Source organism: Asterias amurensis, chromosome 15, assembly GCF_032118995.1.
Source record: "Asterias amurensis chromosome 15, ASM3211899v1".
In the NCBI taxonomy this organism is placed as follows: Eukaryota; Metazoa; Echinodermata; class Asteroidea; order Forcipulatida; family Asteriidae; genus Asterias; species Asterias amurensis.
The window spans coordinates 14,809,796-14,830,447 of record NC_092662.1 but is presented as its reverse complement, the minus strand read 5'-3'; the positions used below and the strand labels follow the sequence as shown (position 1 = coordinate 14,830,447).

The 20,652-nt window shown below is 38.8% G+C and overlaps 3 protein-coding genes across 3 annotated transcripts in view; 1 reads left to right on the top strand and 2 right to left on the bottom strand.

Moving 5' to 3' along the window:
- LOC139948204 (sarcosine dehydrogenase, mitochondrial-like) overlaps positions 1-20,652 on the bottom strand; it is a 170,807-nt gene that overhangs the window by 28,168 nt on the left and 121,987 nt on the right. The window lies entirely within an intron of this gene.
- LOC139947979 (spliceosome RNA helicase DDX39B) lies at positions 1,306-12,626 on the bottom strand. Its single transcript, XM_071945915.1, has 10 exons — positions 12,407-12,626; positions 11,130-11,367; positions 10,691-10,818; positions 9,865-10,147; positions 9,418-9,536; positions 6,420-6,551; positions 5,843-5,952; positions 4,850-4,994; positions 4,178-4,325; positions 1,306-3,726 (listed from the first exon to the last, which is right to left on the bottom strand). Exons 2-10 carry the CDS (start codon positions 11,347-11,349, stop codon positions 3,704-3,706), a joined length of 1,308 nt encoding a protein of 435 aa, XP_071802016.1. The 5' UTR covers positions 11,350-11,367; positions 12,407-12,626; the 3' UTR covers positions 1,306-3,703.
- LOC139947940 (uncharacterized) lies at positions 12,898-20,645 on the top strand. Its single transcript, XM_071945816.1, has 2 exons — positions 12,898-12,967; positions 14,422-20,645. Exon 2 carries the CDS (start codon positions 14,765-14,767, stop codon positions 16,169-16,171), a length of 1,407 nt encoding a protein of 468 aa, XP_071801917.1. The 5' UTR covers positions 12,898-12,967; positions 14,422-14,764; the 3' UTR covers positions 16,172-20,645.

The following is a 20,652-nucleotide window of genomic DNA, read 5'->3' as shown; positions in this document are numbered from 1 at the left end:
AAGTCTTAATTAATTAAGTATCTGATATAAAATAATTGACGTTATACCTCCATGGATGAACATGATATAATTGGAACATGACATGTTATTTGATAATGGAAGTCTTAATTAATTAAGTATCTGATATAAAATAATTGACGTTGATCATTTAACAATTTGAGAGTGACCAGTTAAGACCACCGTGCACAAAATCAACTTCTTACCGAGAAAAGATGTCCATCAATGTTTCGGATCGGCATCATAAATCACCAAATCCGCGTCAAAACTAGCTGTGGACGACGCTTGCGACGACGGCGGACGAGAGGGACATGAGCATGCAGTGTACATGTAATGTACATTATGTATGTGTGTATGTGTATGGTATGGTGTATGCTGGTACTCAGTTATTTTTGCATTGATTTAACACAGCGATGTGAAGAGTACCAGTTATATAGTGAGTAGAGTAGAGTAGAATCCTACTCGTACATGTACCATAGGAAATCTGTTCACATATCTTGCACCAATTGTGCGATTGTCCTTGGGGGCGGGGGGGGGGAAGCCACATAACAATAATAATTTGTGAATCGTCCACGCCCGACCGCTCAAATCGACGGGTTTTTGTTTTGTTTGTTTTTTTGCGTAAAAACGACCCTTTCAGTTCTCTTCGGTCACAATTGTCAGCTGATATTTGTTTTCAAAATTCATAGGTTTTGAAAAGATTTTTAAACCAAGATGTTATTCCCGCATTGTGGATGATATACAAATTGCGCTGGTAGTTGGCATGGCCGAATATGACACAAAACAATCAATTATTGGGACAAATTCAACATTTTTCTGTAGAGATTCATGATCTAAATGATTTGTTGAACTGTTTCTGACAAAATATTCAACATATTTGAATAGTTTGTGTAACCCTTTTTAACAAACTACACTGGCTATCTGTTTTAGGGTTTTAGTTTCGCATTAACGACTTGCAATTTTTCTCCAACAAAATGCTTCGCATAAAACTCTGGCTGCTGAAAACATTACAATGGAGCGATAAACTAAAGCCTGGTTCATACTTGCTGCGAATGCAATAGCGATAGAATGTTGTCAACGTCACAAATTCGCAACAAATAATTTGTAGCAGGGCAACTCTGGGCAACTCACTTGCGAATATCGCTGCGAAATGAGGGTTGTGACATCAAATTCACGTCAAGCTCGCTTCGCATTCGCATGAACCAGGCTCTACCCTAAATAACGTCCCTGCAATTTAGCTAAATAAATTATAAGAATACAACTTTGTTAACCCAACTCCCACAAAAAATTGAGACTGAAACTCAAATATTACATCACATGATAAAAAACGGACGTCTTTATTACTATTTGAGAACTGCGTAAAGAAAAACTCACTAAATGAACATGTATAAGACAATAACTGCACGGTTACCTATCAAAATGAGAAGCTACAAAAAGAGTAATTATTATGTGTACCACAATGGTCCAGACTAGACTTGTGGATAAGTCGTTTATATCTGTCGCGGTGATAGCATTCCAACTCTATTCTGAATCTCCTGATTCCCGCTGTATTCTCGCGAGACTGCTGGGCAAACGAGACTACTGCTCTCACGACTACAATCCCGTTAATGGGGAGTAGAAGTTGGCAAACGGAAGATCACGCGAGAACGACTTGTCCACAAGTGTAGGTCCAGACCAAAGGGATCATTTAAAAAAAACTTTAAGTAAATAATAGTCATGCAATCAACACAATAACGTGTGCAAAACTGTCTAGCAAGTTCAATAGAAATAAATTATGTAGTTGGAATAAAGTACAAAAAAAAACTTGGAAAAGATGGGAATGCCACATCACTTTTAAGACTACATGTACTTGTAAACCACCTCTGTTTATACAGTTCATTTTACATTGTGTTTTTTTAAAGGAGACAACTGTCTAGTTAAAACAATATTTACACTTTCTTTTACAGAACTTAAGTAAAGTTGGAATTAATTAAAAACTTAAAAACTTCACCAGCAATCGAAATGTCACATTCATTTTTTGTTTGTTCGGTAATGTTTGTTAGGTTATACAAAACACAATTTTGATTTATAAACAATAATTGGGGGACTTTTCTGTTTTTATTTTTGTTTTCTGAGTATAATGGCTTGTCAAGTCCTGAAAACAACGCAGACCAGGGCCCAATTTCATGAAGCTGCTTAAGCACAAATAAGTTCAGAATGTTTGCCAGAATAAGGTTACCAGCTGAACTACCATGTCACAAGTACAATATGCAACTGGTATCCTACTTGTTTTTGCTTAGCAGAATATTGTTAAGCATCATTCTCTGCTTAAGCAGCTCCATGAAACTGGGGCGTCTTATACACTGAGCGGGTGTTTTTTGTATTTGTAAGTAATAGCGGAGCGTTGCTCAAAACAGAGCAGCCAAAAACTTGCCTCTTGCATTCAGGGAGATTTTGTACAACAATCTTAGAATTACATTTAACATGATAGTGAACAAGTTTTCGTTATCGTGAAGATTTACAAAAAATTGTTCATCAGAACATGGAAAGATGGTTTTCTTTTCCAGCAAAGTTTCTGCAGAATCTGGTAAAGTCAGCAGCTCTGCACTCAATCAACAAATTAGTGGGATTTTTTTCTCATTAAAAATGTATGGTCCTCGCACAAACTATAAAGCAAAGACATAATCTGCCATCAGGACTGCTTTGTTCTCTCTTACAATGTTTCTTTAAAAATATCTTCTGTGTGAATCTTTAAGACAATGAATTTAAATGTAGAAACAAGTACAATAGTAATATTTATAATGTATAGAAAGCCATTGGATATATGATTGAAGGACAAGTATACTTTGGGTTTTTGGAAATGTTTGATTGTTTTAATCATATGTAAATGGAGATTATGTACAATAAAACTGGTGGTAGCGTTTTGGGGGGATATTCCCCAAAATCTGGTTAATATGTCTACGCGGGGAGAATAATCCGCAAATGGAAAACAAAATCTGAGAAATTTTTCTGAAACGTTTTCTCAAAACGAAATTGTATCAAACCCTCTCTCTAAAACCACATTCTTTTCAAGGGAGCTGTTTCTCAAAGTGCTATATATTTATTATCAACAGCTGCAGTGACTCTTACCAAGTAAGTTTTTCCGATCATTATTTGTTTGTTCAAGTATTTCCCAAAGGTATACCCTCCCTTTAAACAAGATTTCTTTCCATGTGAGGCATTGAGGTACTTGGTCAGTCCATGGTTGTATAATAAGCTAATTTAAGTTTCAAATCCCAACTAAACTGGTTCTCCCTGGTTTTGTCTAGTAAGCCGACTAAACTGGTTCTCTCTGGTTCTGTCTTGTTAGCCGACTAAACTGGTTCTCTCTGGTTCTGTCTAGTTAGCCAACAAAACAGGTTCTCTCTAGTTAGCCAACTAAACTGGTTCTCTCTGGTTCTGTCTAGTAGGCCAGCTAAACTGGTTCTCTCTGGTTCTGTCTAGTCAGCCAACTAAACTGGTTCTCTCTGGTTCTGTCTAGTCAGCCAACTAAACTGGTTCTCTCCGGTTCTCTCTAGTTAGCCAACTAAACCGGTTCACTCTGATTCTGTCTAGTTTGCCAACAAAACTGATTATCTCTGATAGAACTGACCCAAGCTTGTCCAACTGCTCTCTCCTGTATCTGGTTTCTTGTCTTGTTATCGATGTCTCAGAACAGTGCAAGAATGAATTTCACCACACTCTGAAATCACTGGAACCTGTCAGGTTCAACTGTAGAACGAAAATAAAAAATAAATATTAAAGTGGTTTCTACAGCTTTGTTATAAGAATACAGCAGTTTCCCTTGTTTCCCATTTCACCCTGCTTTGCTTAGTCCAGATTTCACCTCATGTTATAACTCTACAGCAATGGAAGACTTTTAACCACTAGGTGGCAGCAGACTCACCAGGTAAATTGCCATCGTTTACGTAGTTTTGAGCATGCACACATTTTCAAGAACAATGGGTTTACCTGGTAAGTCTGCCGCCACCTAGTATCTCAAAAATAACTTGCCCATGACCAATATTTGTGTACTATCACACTGTTATTGCCATGGATCAACCAATGAGAAATGAGAGTCGATTCAAATTTGCTTGAAGAAAAGAAAATTGTCATCAAAGGGTTCCAAATGTATTCCTTAAGTTTAATTTAAAAACAAAATGTCAAAAAGAGATGCACTTACTGTAAGAGGCCATGTCGATTTCTTCGGGCAATTCAGTGATGTTGACTTCAAATCTGTCCTGAACATCGTTGAGAATTTTAGCATCATTCTCATCGGAGACAAAGGTGATGGCTAAACCCTTGGTGCCAAAGCGACCAGCACGGGCAACCTTAAACAAAATTAAATAACTCAAAATAACTACATAATTTACGTTTAAAGGGTTTGGGTACTTTTTGTGGGACACAAAACACAATGTCCACAGATTTACATTAAACTTACACGGTTTGAAGACAATGATGGTAGAAAGCTTCCTTTAAAATTGTACCTGCTGAGGTACTGTAATTTTTATTTTTTTTGAGAAATGAGGAAAACAATTTCACAAAAATAATTTTCGTCTCAGTGAGATGACAATTATTTTAGCATGAAAAGGGTACTACTTTAGGTGCTAAAGCTAAGACGTAAACTATTTTTGTGGCATATATAGCCCAATGTTGGCGGTCTTCCTATTTTTGTTAATATCTTCCTTTGGGGTGCCAGTCTGAAGCCATACAACCCTCAACTGCTGTGTAGCCAGGGATAAAGGTAAAACACTTGTGGCTACAAATGATACCCTTAGCCCATGCAAAGTTTCACGTTCCAGCTCCATAGTTTTGATGGAAAGATAAGAAATTTTCACGTCATGTTAATTCTCACCCTGTGAAGGTAGGTGTCGGAGTTTTCAGGCATGTCGTAGTTGAACACTATGTTCACTCTCTCTATGTCCATACCGCGTCCGAACAGGTTGGTAGCGACCAAGATGCGCTTCTCAAAGTTTTTGAACAACTTGTAGTTTTGCAATCTACAGGAATGAGAATCAAAGATACGAAATGAAGTGTATTATGAAAAACAAACTAATGCCGTTAACCATCCTATCACTTGACCTGGCGACCTTATTCTAACTTCGTCAGGACTAGTGGGCGACCAATTGTATTGAATATGAATGGCAAGGAGAGACAAGATTAGAAATTTAGGGAAATTATAATTATTACTTTGATTATCAAAACTATTACACGTATCCTGTTTTCTCTCTCAGCCATGGGTTAGGCTCAAGTGTTTTCATTACTAATAATTTATTAAGTTGAGTTTACAGAGGAAAATTCCTGTTTAATTGCTATTAAGACGTATCATATAATCATCACCATACGACCGGACATGGCTAATATTGTCAAGTTTTCATAACGACGTTTCTTGTACAAGTGTGTGAAAAAAATAATAGCCATTCAGTTTTGTTTCAGAAATATGGCTACAACGGGAATATGGGAAACATTGGAAAATTTCTATTCAGGGCATGACTTTTTCCTTTTTTGTTCGAGTGGAAATAGGTCAGTACTTGCAGCTGTTTGCGGCCACTGTGGTCTCTAAGGGGTTAATTACTATGGGTGCATTCTATTAGCTTCCCTGTGTCGACCCCGCGGTGCTCACTCGGGTGAGCCCCTGACAAGAGCTAATCGTACGATCACTTGCTTTCTTGTGGTGACGTCATGTATCTTGGGCCAGCCCCAAGTGACCCGTTCCACAAGCAGGGCAATTGAGGCTGACAGGGGTGATATGAGCGCCTGGAATGATGTCAAAGCTATTAGAACAGACCGGGGGCAGACCCGCCAAAGCTAATTGAGCGCACCCTGTTAAAAGGAGAATGTATCTCACCTTGTGGCTTGTGGCATCAAGCGATGGATACTGATGGCAGGGAAGTTCTGCTCCACCAGGAGTTCACACAGAGCAACACAGCGTTGAACACTTCTGATGAAGATGACAACCTAGGATACCAATACAAATCCAAGTCAAAATCAGGTTAATCAACTTTTGCACAACAAATAGGATGGGCACACAGCCCCGATACTTCACAGCCGCAACAAAGGCCTCCAAGCCCCATTGCCTTGATGCCCTTGAAATGCTCCAGAACAAATTTCCTCATAGGGTGCCCATTACCAAGGGAAAATGCCTTGGGGCCCTTGCCCTTTTTTTAAAACCGAAGCAATGAAAAATCAGGGCGAATTTGTATGGCTCTTTGTGCGAGCACGATCAGGGGCAACACCCAATTTTACAACACAGCCTGGCAAGCAACTTTTCATTCAAGATATACAGTAACAAACTAGAGAACAATTTGTAACTACGACATAGCTCTGGAGTTGCTGTACAATTTCACTTCTTAAAATTTCAATTCATAAAATTTAATCCACATATTAAGATGAAAGAAAAAGAGAAACATTTCTTAAGACTGTACCTGGTTGAACTCTAGCACATCGAGGAGATCAAACAGCTTACGGTTCTTCTCGTTGTCCTTCAGTTTGACGTAGTATTGCATCAGACCGTGGAGAGTTAGCTTAGTCTCGTCATCGACGTACACTTCCATTGGCTAAAATAATCAGACATGGTGTTACTATCAATTTCTAAAAATTATTCAAAACGCTTTATCTAAATAGCTAGGGATGCCACATCAGGGACAATTGGGTGGATGCTTTCAATTAGTTGAAAATTGTAAATGGGTTTGTTTTGGTCAGTACAGTTTCAGATTAATCATTTAAGCTTATGATCATCTGTAAAATAAATCAGCTAAAAACTTAATATGTCTGGATTTTTGTTTTCACAGTACGTGGGAAAGTACTGAACCTATAGTGCTAGCACACATCATAGTACATGTATATGGGTTAAAACCAAAAATATTCAAAACTTGTATTTTGAACATTCAGTTCTAATCGTTCACAGAACACCTTTTCTGTGTCCGTGTGTAATCCTGCAAATATTAGCAAACTAATATTTTACAACTAAACCAGAAAATCCTGGGAATAATTATTCCGCTACCCTTAATAAACAGAGCAGTGATCTTGAACGCATTGAGGCCTTACAGCACACTGGCTGAGGGGTCCGCACTTTCCAAGCACTGGCCAGCTTAACATTGTTAATCTGATATGGCATGGTGTCTTAAAAAAAAACAAAAAAACTGAACAATTATACATTATCAACATAGTGACTTGCGTACTCAGGGTTTGTATTTTTTACTGGACCACAGGCCAGGTGGTTTTAGTGTCAGTCCAGTCGTTTTATGACCCGACACGTCAGGGGTCTCGTCTTTTTCAATAAATCTCAGTACATTTGCCTTGTGTCCAAATGTTGTGATACAGTTAAATTCTGTGATACAGTTAAATTCTCAGTATATTGAGTAACTAGTTCTTAATATCCATAAGACAGATAAGACAAATCTTCTTCAACATGTCTTAGTGCCTTTTTTGTTCAAATAAAAAAAGGTTCAATTGCTATTGTCAGGACTCCAAACTTATTGTCTCATTCTTGAACAAAAGTGCCTGGTCCAGTAAACATTCAGAGCTAAAAGCCCTGCGTTCTTGTGTATTTTTTTTTCCCCAAAAAATTAAGCCTTGGTACATGTACAGAATTCATCTGTCAAATGACAATCGTTACATATTTTGAATTAAATTTATTTTGAAGGTTGCAATTGAAGAATGGTAGGTGAATGTAACCCCCTTCTTTCAGCAAAGCTCAATTTCAAGAACAAATGTGGACTTATTCCCACTCGAAAGTATCTTGGAGCTTTTACAGAAAACTTAATTAAACACTAATTGGGCAGGCCCCCTTCAAAGACCTAGCCCAATCCACTGATGCTGTGCAACATCAACGTTGGCAAAAGTCTTCGGGAGATGGGTGATCAGAAGACCTACGAGGTAACAGGCAATGGCAAGGCAAGGATGATCTCAGATAACAGGTGGGTCCAAACGCTGGCTACAGATGACGCAATCTCCTAACATTCAAGTTCATTCAAAAGTTCTTACCACGAACGTTTCCAAGGAGTCCACGCTTTGCGATCCGCGAGTCACTTCTTCCACGGGAAGGAATAGTGCAGCATGCTTCAAAGAGTTCTCGATGTGAAGACCACATATATTTGATTGTCCAAACTCACTTCGAAAGGAGGTGTGTATCTCACTAACCACACCACAGGCGACAATTTTATCTTTGCTTTGTTGCAAGTCCATTTAACGGCGCTTTCACATCAGGTTTTGATGGAAAATAAAGGCGCCAATTTTAGCGTAAGGTTTAGAAGTTGCAGGTTTTCAAGATACTTTGTTTCATTAGGTGATTTTTTTCCCTAATTTTTTTAAAAAGTAAGAAGCTCAATTGGTTATCATGGCAGGCACTTGTTTGGGTTTTTAAAAAGGTGTTTAATTTTGTTTACACCTTCTGTACAATCTTCCATTAAATCGACTCTATTTGCTTCAACAGAGCGGCAAAGCACTTAACAACCATTGCAGATAGAAAGCAATCGTGAAACAAATGCAATTCATAATGTAAACATCAATCATTTGAAGACAACATGAATGTTTCCAAGACCACAAAACGTTGTAGAGCTCTCCTTGAAGAACATCAGAGAAACAGATGGTCAGATCAACTCATGACTTCCAAATGGACAGAATGCCCGACCCTACAAAAATGTTGCTGATGAACTCATGGGCGCCTTGGGCTTGACCTAAAGTCAAGTCCGCATTTCCCACAAGCTAGAAGCTTGACCAGAGAAAAACCAAAAACTAAAACCTAAACCTCAAAGTGCAGAAGAATTCATGGGCGCCTTAGTCCTGACCTACAGTCAAGTCCGCATTTCCCATGAATGAATAGACAAACACAAAAACCTTGATCGACGTTAAACCCTGAAGACGTTGAAGTGATGCACTCATGGGCGCCTTGGTCTTGACCTAAAGTCAAGTCCGCATTTCCCACAAGCAAAAAAAAAGGAGCAGAACAAAATTAATTAATAAAACCAAAATTTTTAAATTTGAATTTGCAAGTGCCTGCCAGAGACAATTGAGATCAATTGATTTATGCAAGGGGGAATTTGTACTCTTATAAAAATGACGTCGTTGTTGATTTCGATAAAATTGACGCTGTCGATGCGCATTCATCCAGATTGATTGCAGAAGCGTCGCTTTGATTGATGATCCAAACGAAAACCTCACGGTGTTTTTCCATTCTTCATTGCCATTTGCCAACCTGCCTCAGGTTTTTCATTCCCCACTCGTCTGCAACCGACTGCAGCCTCCTTCAGAGTGCTCCGTCGATCTTGCCCGTTGATAAAGTCCTATGACCTAGCCATACCAGACGACCATGGGAGCCACTCAAGAACCTACGACAGCGGCATTTAAGTGCTGGAACAAATGATCGACTGTGCAGCGGTGACGATGCCCGAGGGCCCGACAAGAGAGGGTGGTTATATTTACGTCTTGCATGAACTTCTTGCAGACTGGCCGGATTTCCTTGCTGAGTGTGGCGCTGAACATCATGACTTGTTTCTCATGGGGGGTGGTGCGAAAGATCTCTTGGACGTCTTTTCTCATGTCTGCAGAGGAAATCAAAGAAAATCATCACACTGTTGTGAGTAGTCTAATTGTGAGCGTATTTACCATATTTTTTCATAACTGGATGGTCTAGTTCAGGACATCTTTACACATCAACTTGTTCATTCCAAGGTTTCTCTCGAGCTAGATACTTCACGGAGGCAACAGAGGAGTGTGAAATCAAGTCCTAGCAATCTTCTACCTCCTAAATCATAGTAAAGGCCTGGAATTTCACAGAGGCCAACTGAGGCCACGCTCTAGTCTAGGCCATGTCCTCTCGTAGATGAAATTCCAGGCCAAGTATTACGTGAAACTTCTTAAAATGTTTACCTAGCTGTTCCAGCATCTTGTCGCATTCATCAAGGATGAAGTGCTTGACATTCTTGAGATTGAGCGACTTGTTACGGCAGAGCGCCAACAGACGTCCTGGTGTGCCGACTACGATGTGAGGGGGATCCGTCTTCAGCTTCTGTATGTCCTTCTGGATGTTGAGACCGCCAAAGAACACGGCTACCTTCTCCTTCATGGCCGGCATGTACTTGGAGAAGCGGTCGTACTCCTTCTTGATCTGGTAGGCCAGCTCACGAGTGTGGCACATAACCAACACACCGATCTAAATAGATGAAAAAGATGCAAGTTCTTAAGAGGTATAAAATAAGCTTGAATCATACTCTTTTGTTCAATATAAAATGGCAACAAGTTTATATATTTAACAACACCCTCCACTGAGTGAATGCCAACTCTTTCTTTGTTCATAATAAGAACAATCTATGAACAACATTCCCAAAGCTACAGGTACCAATCATTTTAAGGCTCTGGACACCTTTGGTACTGGTAATATTGTCACTTAGTGTATCCCAACAAGTATGTGAAAATTTGACCTCATTTGGTCATCGAAGTTGCAAACAAAAAACACCCTTGTTGCATAATGCCTAAAAAAAAGGCTTCAAGCCTGATACTTTTAATACTTGAGTGAGAAATTACCAATATCTCTTCACTTCAGAGGGAGCGGTTTCTCCCAATGTTTTATACTATCAACAGCTCTCCATTACTTGTTACCATGTGAGGTTTCATGCTTATCATTATTTTGAGTAATCACCAGTAGTGTCCACTGCCTTTATTGATCATTGGTGGCAGTTAGCACAATTTCACATACCTGTCCTTCTACTGGCTCTAGCTGTTGAAGAGTTGACAAAACAAAGACTGCCGTCTTTCCCATACCACTCTTGGCCTGGCAAAGGACATCCATACCAAGGATAGCTTGTGGAATGCACTCATGTTGAACTACGGGAAAAACGATATATAAATATTTAACCATTCAAATAAAAAACACAAGGTAGTGTTTGCTGCGTCTTGTACACAGGAAATTAAAGCATTGTTCATTTATCTAAAACACATGTTTGTTCTTTATCTGAATCTGTGCTCATAAAAAACAGGAATTGCATGCACTTCACATTCAAGACACTCTTATATAGAATAATGTGAAGAAAAAAACTTTTTTTCTTTGTACACTTTTAGGAAGGAGGGAAGGGGTATTGAGCAAGTGTACAGTTGTACGATTGTGAAAATGTTGATAATTGTGAAGAGTCCCTTACCTTCAGATGGATGTTCAAAACCACAGTCAACAATTGCCCGCAGCAACTCTGGCTTCAACAAGAAATCTCTGAATCCAGAGCTGTGTATGGACACGTAGGTTCCTTTCACATCTTTCTTGGCTACTTGTTGCGCGGGGGCATCACCAGCAGCCTCCTGGGTGGTGTCGTGTTCCTCTTCTTCGTAATCCAAAAGCTCTTGATCGACATCATTATCAGCCATTTTGAGTTACTTAGATATCTGTTGAAAAAGGTTAACAAACGTTTTAAGCTTTGTATCTGAAATACACTCACTAATTATACGGCCAGGCGATACCATTCGAGACACCGCAACGAAACACATGCTTGACCATGACTGAGGAACTATGCTCCTGCATGCTGGACTGGAACATCTGGAGAGAAATTACTGGGCAAGCTCGACTTGATGATACCATTTGCACAAACAGACTCTGTTTGCTGTAGGCATCGCATAAAACGACTGTTGAAATGTGTTCACACCATTGCTTTGCCCACAGACTAGATGGCCGATGATCAAGAGTAATTTAAAAAAAAACATTTAAAACAAAAATATTTTGAATAACATTTCAAAGGATATTTATTCAAACATCCAAAGCAACCAGTGCAAGCCAAGAGGTTGGTGAACACATTTAGTTGATTAAAACTGCCGACTCGCAAGCATGCTCGTAGGAAACTTGCCTTTACCTTTATTTTTACAACTAAATTTACAGCGTTAGCTGGGAGAAAAATGGAAAAGGACGTGTGGCCAAAGATTCAAATCAAAGAGCTACGCCACACAAGCTATGTGAGCCAAGGCAACGACCAAGAGGCCGCCGAGGGAGCGATTGGCATTTTTACTGAAATCTTTAACAATTGAACAAAGAGGGCGCTCTTTAGCTTTTTCATTTCATGAGATTGTTATTCACAAATAAATAAGGAATTTAACGGAACGGAACAAGTAATAACAGGAAAAAAGAAGCGGGTTAAGGGTATACGATCATTACATTACAAACATTATCACAACTTCTGTATAGGGGTGCACCTTGAGTAATTTGATGAATTATAGTAAACGCAGTTTGTAGATTCGTTGATCAAACAACAATGAGCTGTGCACAGGCTTTACGTGAAAAAAACACCGCACAAAAACTGCCAAATATTCCAAAACGGGGAACATCTCAGAAACATAAACGGTCCTTAAATAATCTTAACTGTTCAATACAGAACTTGATGTAATTTTTATTGAAATAGCACAAACAACAAAAGCGATTCCTATGGATTCTTACCTTCGACAGCCGAGATAAATCAAAACCGACTTCCGTGAACAGAATACAAGGAGAGAAGACAAGCGTTAAATGTATGACGTCACTAATTTGATGATGGCGTCATCAAAATAGTGATCACGTGCTCGTTAACTTTATGTTGATTCGTTAAGAAAATCAGTCAATAAAACTAAAAATTGTACAGATTTTGTGTCTTTAAACCAAGTCCAAGATAGTAGTTCAAACATGGAGGAAGAATAATTTATTCCTCCATGGTTCAAATGAATTTTTGTTCCATTGTTTTGAGATGAATTTTTGGACGCCGCGTCCGAACCTGACTATTCTGTTACACAGTCTTTCTCTTGAAAACAATCAAGACACCATACTCTCAAAGTTTATCAAACTCATTCCCATATATGTTTTAACCTGTACCTTATATTACACGACCCCTCCATCTAACACACACAATGTATACACTAGACGGATGGGCAGGAGGTTGAATGTGTTACAATAAACAACCCGCACCCTTGATTGAGAAGTTCTATGTACTCGATCATCTCATGAGAAATGTCATTGTTTGTAAATGTAAGTATTTTGTGAAATATAATTGGTAAAAATGTTCGTATCATCCTACTGCCACTTTTTAAATTCATTCTGAAATAAAGTAAAAGTGTGAATATGTATGATCTTTTACTCATTCATTGAGTTTTTGTTTCGGTAAGCATAAAACTTAAAAGTGACAAAATTGGACCCTGGAACTTGGAAGTGGCAGAGGTGGAACTGGATGGGCTTGTTTTTGTTTTTGAAATGGCAAAAACCCAAGGCATAAAAAGATACGCACTGTGCAAGTAAAAGCATCTAAAAAAAATAAGTGCTAAGCATTTTGTGTGTGTAGGGGGGGGGGGGGAGCCCAGGCTGGACTCATCCGTTGCATGCAAGGGGTGGATAATTAGCTGAAAATGACACTGGTCAGTCTGGCTGGTCTTGAGGACATCCAGACTAGAGTTGGTGACTCAATAACTTGCTTGGGCAGTGAATTCCACAGGCGGGTGGTGTCTGACTGGGAAGAATGAGCCTCTCACTTCAGTAAGTTTGTGCGTTAGGCGAAGCAGACTGACTGATGAAGAGACTGTGACCTCAGCTAGCTTACTCCTAGAACTATGACTTTTATGAGGTTTGTGCTATCGCCTCCATGCTAGCGGAACCATCATGGAGGTAGAAATAGAACCTCATAGTCATACCATAGTTCTAAGAGTAACTTTAGCTCAGACATTCACAGAGCAGAGTCAGATGCCATCAGTGTACTCCTAGAACTATTTCGGTTTCGTCCGGCTATCATCTCCCGTTACGGGAGACGATAGCCGGACGAAACCGAAATAGTTCTAGGAGTACCATCAGTGCATCCATATTGTTGTGAGTTATCTCCATTATGCACTTAAATGATTGATGACTGTGCTTGGATAACTTTCCGTATGGTGCCATCACTTTTTCACTCATTTTTACAAAAAGGGATATCCCATTGAGGTAAATTAGATACTATATTATTTCATATCAAATGAAAAAGTGGTGGCGCCATATGTTGCGGATTGCGGCTAGCCTGTTTTGTGGTGTTGAAAGATTGCCCTTTGACCAACCACCTCCATGGACCCCCCCCCCCCCCACCCCCGCCCTCAACCAAACTCAATTGTAACTTACTACACATTTATTTTCTGATACTGAATAAGTGAAAGTTTCAGCTGTGTAATTTGTTTATAAATACAACAATTCTTGTTGTATCATTCGATAACGCAACCCTCCTCCAAGGCCATTATTTCACTACAGAAAGGGATGAACAATCTGCCTACTCCTACCATCAAGACTAGAGCAATGAGGCTCTATCAACTCGTTCGTTGAGACGATAGCGGAACGAACCTCATAGTTCTAGGAGTAAGTTCCGCCAAGACAGCGGAACGAATCTCATAGTTTCTTGGTGTACAATCTATTGATGGATATATTCAATCTCTTTTAGCTCCTACTCAAATTGCTTGTTATTTACACAGATTTCTCAAATAAAAGTGACAACGTGAAGAAAGTTAAGGTGAGAAACATGACCGTCTTGGCAGCTGAAGTGGAGATTGTTTCAAGACTCTCTCCCCCTCTCTCTCGTCTCATCCTGCAAACAACTGAACCATAGGCCTACTGTTGGTCCCTGCTCTATGGGTAAACTGAGTGTTACCAAATACGGACTGCCAAATAATCAAGCCCAACTCAGTATAAACTGAATGTTTTTAAAGACGGGCCGCCAAATGATCAATACCAACACTGTAGATCAAGCTCAACTCAGTGTAAACTAATTTTATTTTTTTTTGATACGGACCACCAAATGGTCAAGACCAACTCATCATGTCGTCTATAATTGGAACAATTATTCACTGTGTCGGCAGTTTCCTGTGGTTTTGCAGCCAGCCAGTGTATTTCATCAGATACATCTTCGAGACAAACTACGAGCTCATATCTGTGGTGTTTGGTGGCGTTTATACCTGCTTAGAGTGTTCTGGAAAAGTATGCTACCTTCTGATTTATGGACTCGCGTCTATGGTGGAGTACATTTTATTCTCTTTTATGAGTACAAAAGAACCACTTATGATAGTCGTGAATTCCGTAATATACCTTTTGAAGATCATCATTCGAGTTCCTGTGTTCATCGTTAAGGCCCTTCTTTATGTTCCAGTGTTAGTTACGAGTCTGTCGAACGGCATTGTGGAGTTGGCTACTTTAATAACTAACTGCTACAATGTCTTTTTAAATTCAGCAAGAGGGCTTCTTCAAACGTCGAAGGTAGTGTTTGAATATTTCAAAACTGAAGGAGTAGTTTGGTATGATTACCTTGAAACATTAAGTACACAATTGCTGACAATTGTTCAGACCCTGGTTGGTGCTTTGGCTCAATTGATTTATGTTCTATGGGATGTGTTAATTACACTACTAGCTACTATTGAGGCTGCGATTTGCGATTGTGAAGATGCTTTGTGTAGCGTTTTTGGAAACTCAGCAACATTCATCGTGAACCATGTCACCAAAATATGTAAGCATCTCAATCAGGAAATAATCATTGCGTTTAGTTCCATTTCCGATTTATTTTTGACTTCCCTTGAGTTGGCGTCATACATGGTGATTTTTGCAGCGGTTATTATTCTTCTTGTCACCGTTTCCGTAAAAGTTTATTTAATGTACAGCAATGCAGTGAACTCCGCAAACAGTTTGATGAGTTTTTTCCGCAGTAGTTTATTATTCGGCAGTGGCGGGGACAACATGCAGCAGCGTCATCCAGCACCGCCTGTCAGACCTGAGAGATTTGCCCAGGAGGGGAATGTATCAGACGCGGAGAGTGACGACTCACTGATGAATAACGTTAGGAATAGAGTCTTGAGACGACCTCAAGAAAGGCATCGTGAGGAACCAGGGCTTCATCCTTCACAGTCGTCTCAAGTAAACACCCAGACTCGCAATAATGAGGAACATCGTCCAGGTTCTTCCGGTGAACATTCTCGGACGCAAACAACTCGACCGTATCACTCGTCAACAACAAATCGACTAACTGATGCAGCAAAACTTGCTAAACAGCTCGAAGAGGAACGCGATCGACTGCTTTGTGTTGTATGCCAAGACAAAGTTAAGAACATTTTGATTTTTCCATGTAAGCATCTCTGCGTTTGTGAAGATTGTGTCGATGGGATTTTAAATCGTGGTTCAAAGAAGTGTCCCTTGTGTAGAGGTCGGATCTCCAGCTACTTGGAAGTCTATGCATGAAGAGAAGACATTTTCGGAAAGTAAGCTTGAACAGAATTGTAAAATTGTAACATTGTGCTGCTATGTATAAAGAACCAGGCCTTGGCGGGTTTAAACCACTAGTTGAAAACCGATTCAACACACTTTGATTCCCATTCATAAATACCTTTTTGGCACAACTGTTTCAGCCGTTGCTCTCGACCAATAGGAATGAAGAAACTTATAAAAACAGGTGCAAGGTCGCGTGTCACGCCTATGAATCAACACTTTTTACCAGTCATAAACAAAGGTTTATACACACCCTCGTGACGCGCTCTCCACCAATAGGAATACCGAAACTGTCTGAGGTATTTATGAATGGAGATTTTTTTATAACGAGTACACAGTTGGCCGGTCATAGTAATTGTATGCATTTATTTATTTTAAAGCAAAACTATATTATACACGGTACAGTTAGTACAGAACAGAACTTTATCTTTTACATCAAATGTCAATTTTATTTTCTATGTACATGTTCAGCGTCGCTGATATTAAACAGATTTTAGTCTGGAAAAGAATTCATTCAGAAGAAATTGCCAAAATGACGACAGAACACAGAGAAACAAAACTTTGTTCAGTGCTTTTCAGTTTCCAATGAAAGTACAATGTACATGTATATTATAAAAAAAGGACTCAGCTGCAAATTTACATGCCCAATTAATTTTGTGTATCTTTTAATATGTAGTTAAATGATTTGGGTGTTTTCTTTTAAGTAAAACTTCATTTTAGTTTAGTAGAGGGATATATTTTGTGTTCTAATGTTGGCTGTAGAAAAAGACATTCAAAAGTTGCCTTTTGGTTCTTGTAAATACATGCAATCACTATCTGTAGCCTCTAATTGTCTTCTAAAATTATTAACCATGTGTAAATTAAATAATAAATATAATTGTAACAAAGGTTTGTTTTACAAAAACAAAATCAAGTCGATTTGTATTTTGTGTTCTTCACTGTTAATATAACAATAAAATTCCCACCACCCTACGATTGTGTGCATTGGTGCACAGCCGTAATCATTGTATAAACTCTTTGTGGATCTTGTATTCAACAAGTACTTTTTATTCATTGATGACACAGCAACTCAACTGTTATTTGAATAAATAACATTGAGATAACTGCTCCATCAGTGGTTTTCAAACTGTTGTTCATAATATAGACACAAACAAAATGTGTACCACCCATGATTGTGGTTGTGCACAAACACATTGAGTAACTCTTTGCAGATCTTGTATTCAACAAACTTTTTTTTTCATCGTTGACACAATTGTTAAAGCCATTGGACCCTTTCGGTAAAAAGTGTTGTCCAAGGCCCACACTTTGTGTACCACAACTTCTGTATTAAATAACAAACCTGTCAAATTTTAGGCTCAATTGGTCATCGGAGTCGGGAGAAAACAACGGAAAAACCCACCCTTGTTTCCGCGCGTTTCGCCGTGTCATGACATGTGTTTAAAATAAATCCCTAATTCTCGTTAACGAGAATTTATATTGTTTTGCTGTCTTCTCAAAAAGTAAAGCAGTTCATGGAATAATATTTCAAGAGAAGTCTTTCACCATTGCCTTCTGTAGACCCTGTAAGTTATTTGTAAATCTGTGAACTTTTATTTTTTTTCTGAACCGAAAGGGTCCAATGGCTTTAATTGAGATATATATACAACATGTAAATAACATGAGATAACTGCTACATCTGTGGTTTTCAAATTGTAGTTCATAAAATGGACAAACAATTCTGTACCATGATTGTAGCTGTGCACATTTGTAATTATGTAAATGATATTTATAAATGCTAACTACATGTAGTTGCCAGCTATGTAACATCTCACTCTTTCGCCCTTGGGCATAAAAAAAACCCAAGAATATTCCAACTCTTGCATGTAATGCATTTATAAATAAGTCTTCCTTGTGCTTTGTATTAATAAAATTAATGCCACCTGCCATTCTCTTTAAGAAAATGACAAAGTTGTCTCAATTTGAATTATTTACTCTTTTTTTTTAATGAAATGCAGATGGTTTTTTTTAGAGGTTGTGTCTATTGTCCCCAATGAACATTATGTCAGAATCACACTTTGCTTTTACAGTTTTAACCCTTTTCACACTACTCTATTTCCTTGGGTCGCCCGCGGTATGCCCTGGCAAATGGGCATAACCACAGGAATAGCAACCCCTTCTCCAGAGTAATAATAATAAATACTAATAATAATAATAATAAATACTGTGCGAACTAACATGGTCGGCCATTTATGGGAGTCAAAATTTTGACCCCCATAAATGGCCGACGTGTTAGTCGACGAGGTAAAAGGAAAACCACGCAATTTCGAGGCATGTTTGTGTGGATCATTGTATTCTACTTTTACAACATCTTTCTACCCATATGCATTTTATAAAAAAACAGTTACAAACGCTTTTCAAAGACCAACTCGACCGATCCAAGGCAACGTGTTCCTTTAAAGCTTGCAGCCAGCACCCTGTGAAATAGGGACTTTCAGTGTGGAAGTGTGCAGGGGTAAAAATTGTAATCACTTATCCCTTAAAGGCAGTGGACACTATTGGCAATTGTCAAAGACTAGCCTTCAAAGTCGGTGTATCTCAACAAATGCATAAAAAAAAAAAAAATGTGAAAATTTGGGCTCAATCGGTCATCAAACTTGCGAGATAATAATGAAAGAAAAAACACCCTTGTCACACGAAGTTGTGTGCGTTTAGATGGTAGATTTCGAGACCTCAAGTTCTAAATCTGAGGTCTTGAAATCAAATACGTGGAAAATTACTTCTTTCTCGAAAACTATGGCATTTCAGAGGGAGCTGTTTCTCACGATGTTTTATACCAATAACCTCTCCCCATTACTTGTCACCAAGAAAGGTTTTATGCTAATAATTATTTTGAGTTATTACCAATAGTGTACACTGCCTTTAAACCTAATGGATTTGTATTCAAATACTGTTTAGAAATAATCATTTTGAATCAGGCAACATATGACAAATTCTTTCCAGAACAAAAAACCCCAACTATTTAAAATTACTCTCAACTGCAAAGCTTTCAAAATGAATGATTTTCAAAACTATAATAAAAAGTATTGTAGTTACTACTAACTCTATGCATGATTTACAGGCGTGTAAAACAATAACTTTGAAACTACAAAACAAAACAAGTAAACACAGAATAGTACTCATTTAACCCTGTTCAAACTTGCAGAACAGTTAACATTGAAACCATAAAATATTTGAGATTCCTTAGGAACATCTCAAAGAGAACTACTTATCTTTTTAAGATATTAACACATTATTTACATGATCATCTGAGTGTAAGTTAATTCGCTACCCAGACATGACACTTGTGTCCTTGAGCAAGGCACTTACTATTGCTCTGTAAAAATTTGGCAAGCTAACTGCATTCTGCTCTACCAGCCAGGCTCCTAGTGGATGGTACTCATGCCTACATCCTTATATGGGCTGTGAAGGGGGCTACCCAGTTTCAGCCCCAGGGGGTAGGTGGCAATATGCCCCCGGTGGCAATTGATTTGGGTCCATAGCCCAAATCACCTTAAAGTGCCCATCCATGGCCTTGTGATGTTCGAAAACCTTGCATAAAATAAAAAAATAAAATAAATAAAAGTGCAACAAAGGTAGGCAAATTCTTACCACTTGAAAAACTTGATTTGTGTTTGTTTTTGTAAGCATTCTTGTTCAAATAGACCGATCCAGTAGGCTCCGCCCACGACGAACGTGTGAGCAAGGACAGGTGGGGCTCTCCAATGCCTTTCTGCACAACTCTGCCGCATGCGCCAAGATAAGCGCACACATGTCGGACCTTATTTGTCGGACCTTATTTGTCGGACCTTCATTGCGTTGTGATTGGTCAATACGCAATGGGGCGGAGCTTAATGGATTGGTCTATTAACCAGCTACTAGACACATTTGTAAGGAACACGACCAACCCTTTTAAGTTACATGTATTTCAGAAGTATTCTCCATCTCGCACACACATATTAAAATGTTCCTGAATAATCTGAGCAGATAAGAGCACATGACTCAAGCTATGGTGTTTCTAATCAAAGCAGAGTGTGGTTATGAGTCCCGTCTTGACACTTGTGTCCTTACACAGCAAGACACTTAACCATTATCGCTTTGCCTATGGACTGGACGTATAGGCGCAGGTGCAGTGTGTTGTGAACGCAAGTAAAAGGACCCAGTGCACTTATTGTAAAGATAAAGGGGTTTGCCCGATGTTTTCCTGGCTTGATCAGCAGCATATTGCAGCACAGCACCTTGTAAACCACTACATGGTGCTGCGTGAAGGAATAGGTCTCATTTAATAGATTGGAATTTGTCTTATATTTCAAAACATAGCTCCACATACATTGTACCTTGCAGGATGAATTATAATACTGTTACAGCGCCACAGAGTGATGTATTTCAGTGCTATTTACATGTAAGTAGCCACTATGATATTTATGTATTAAATGAGA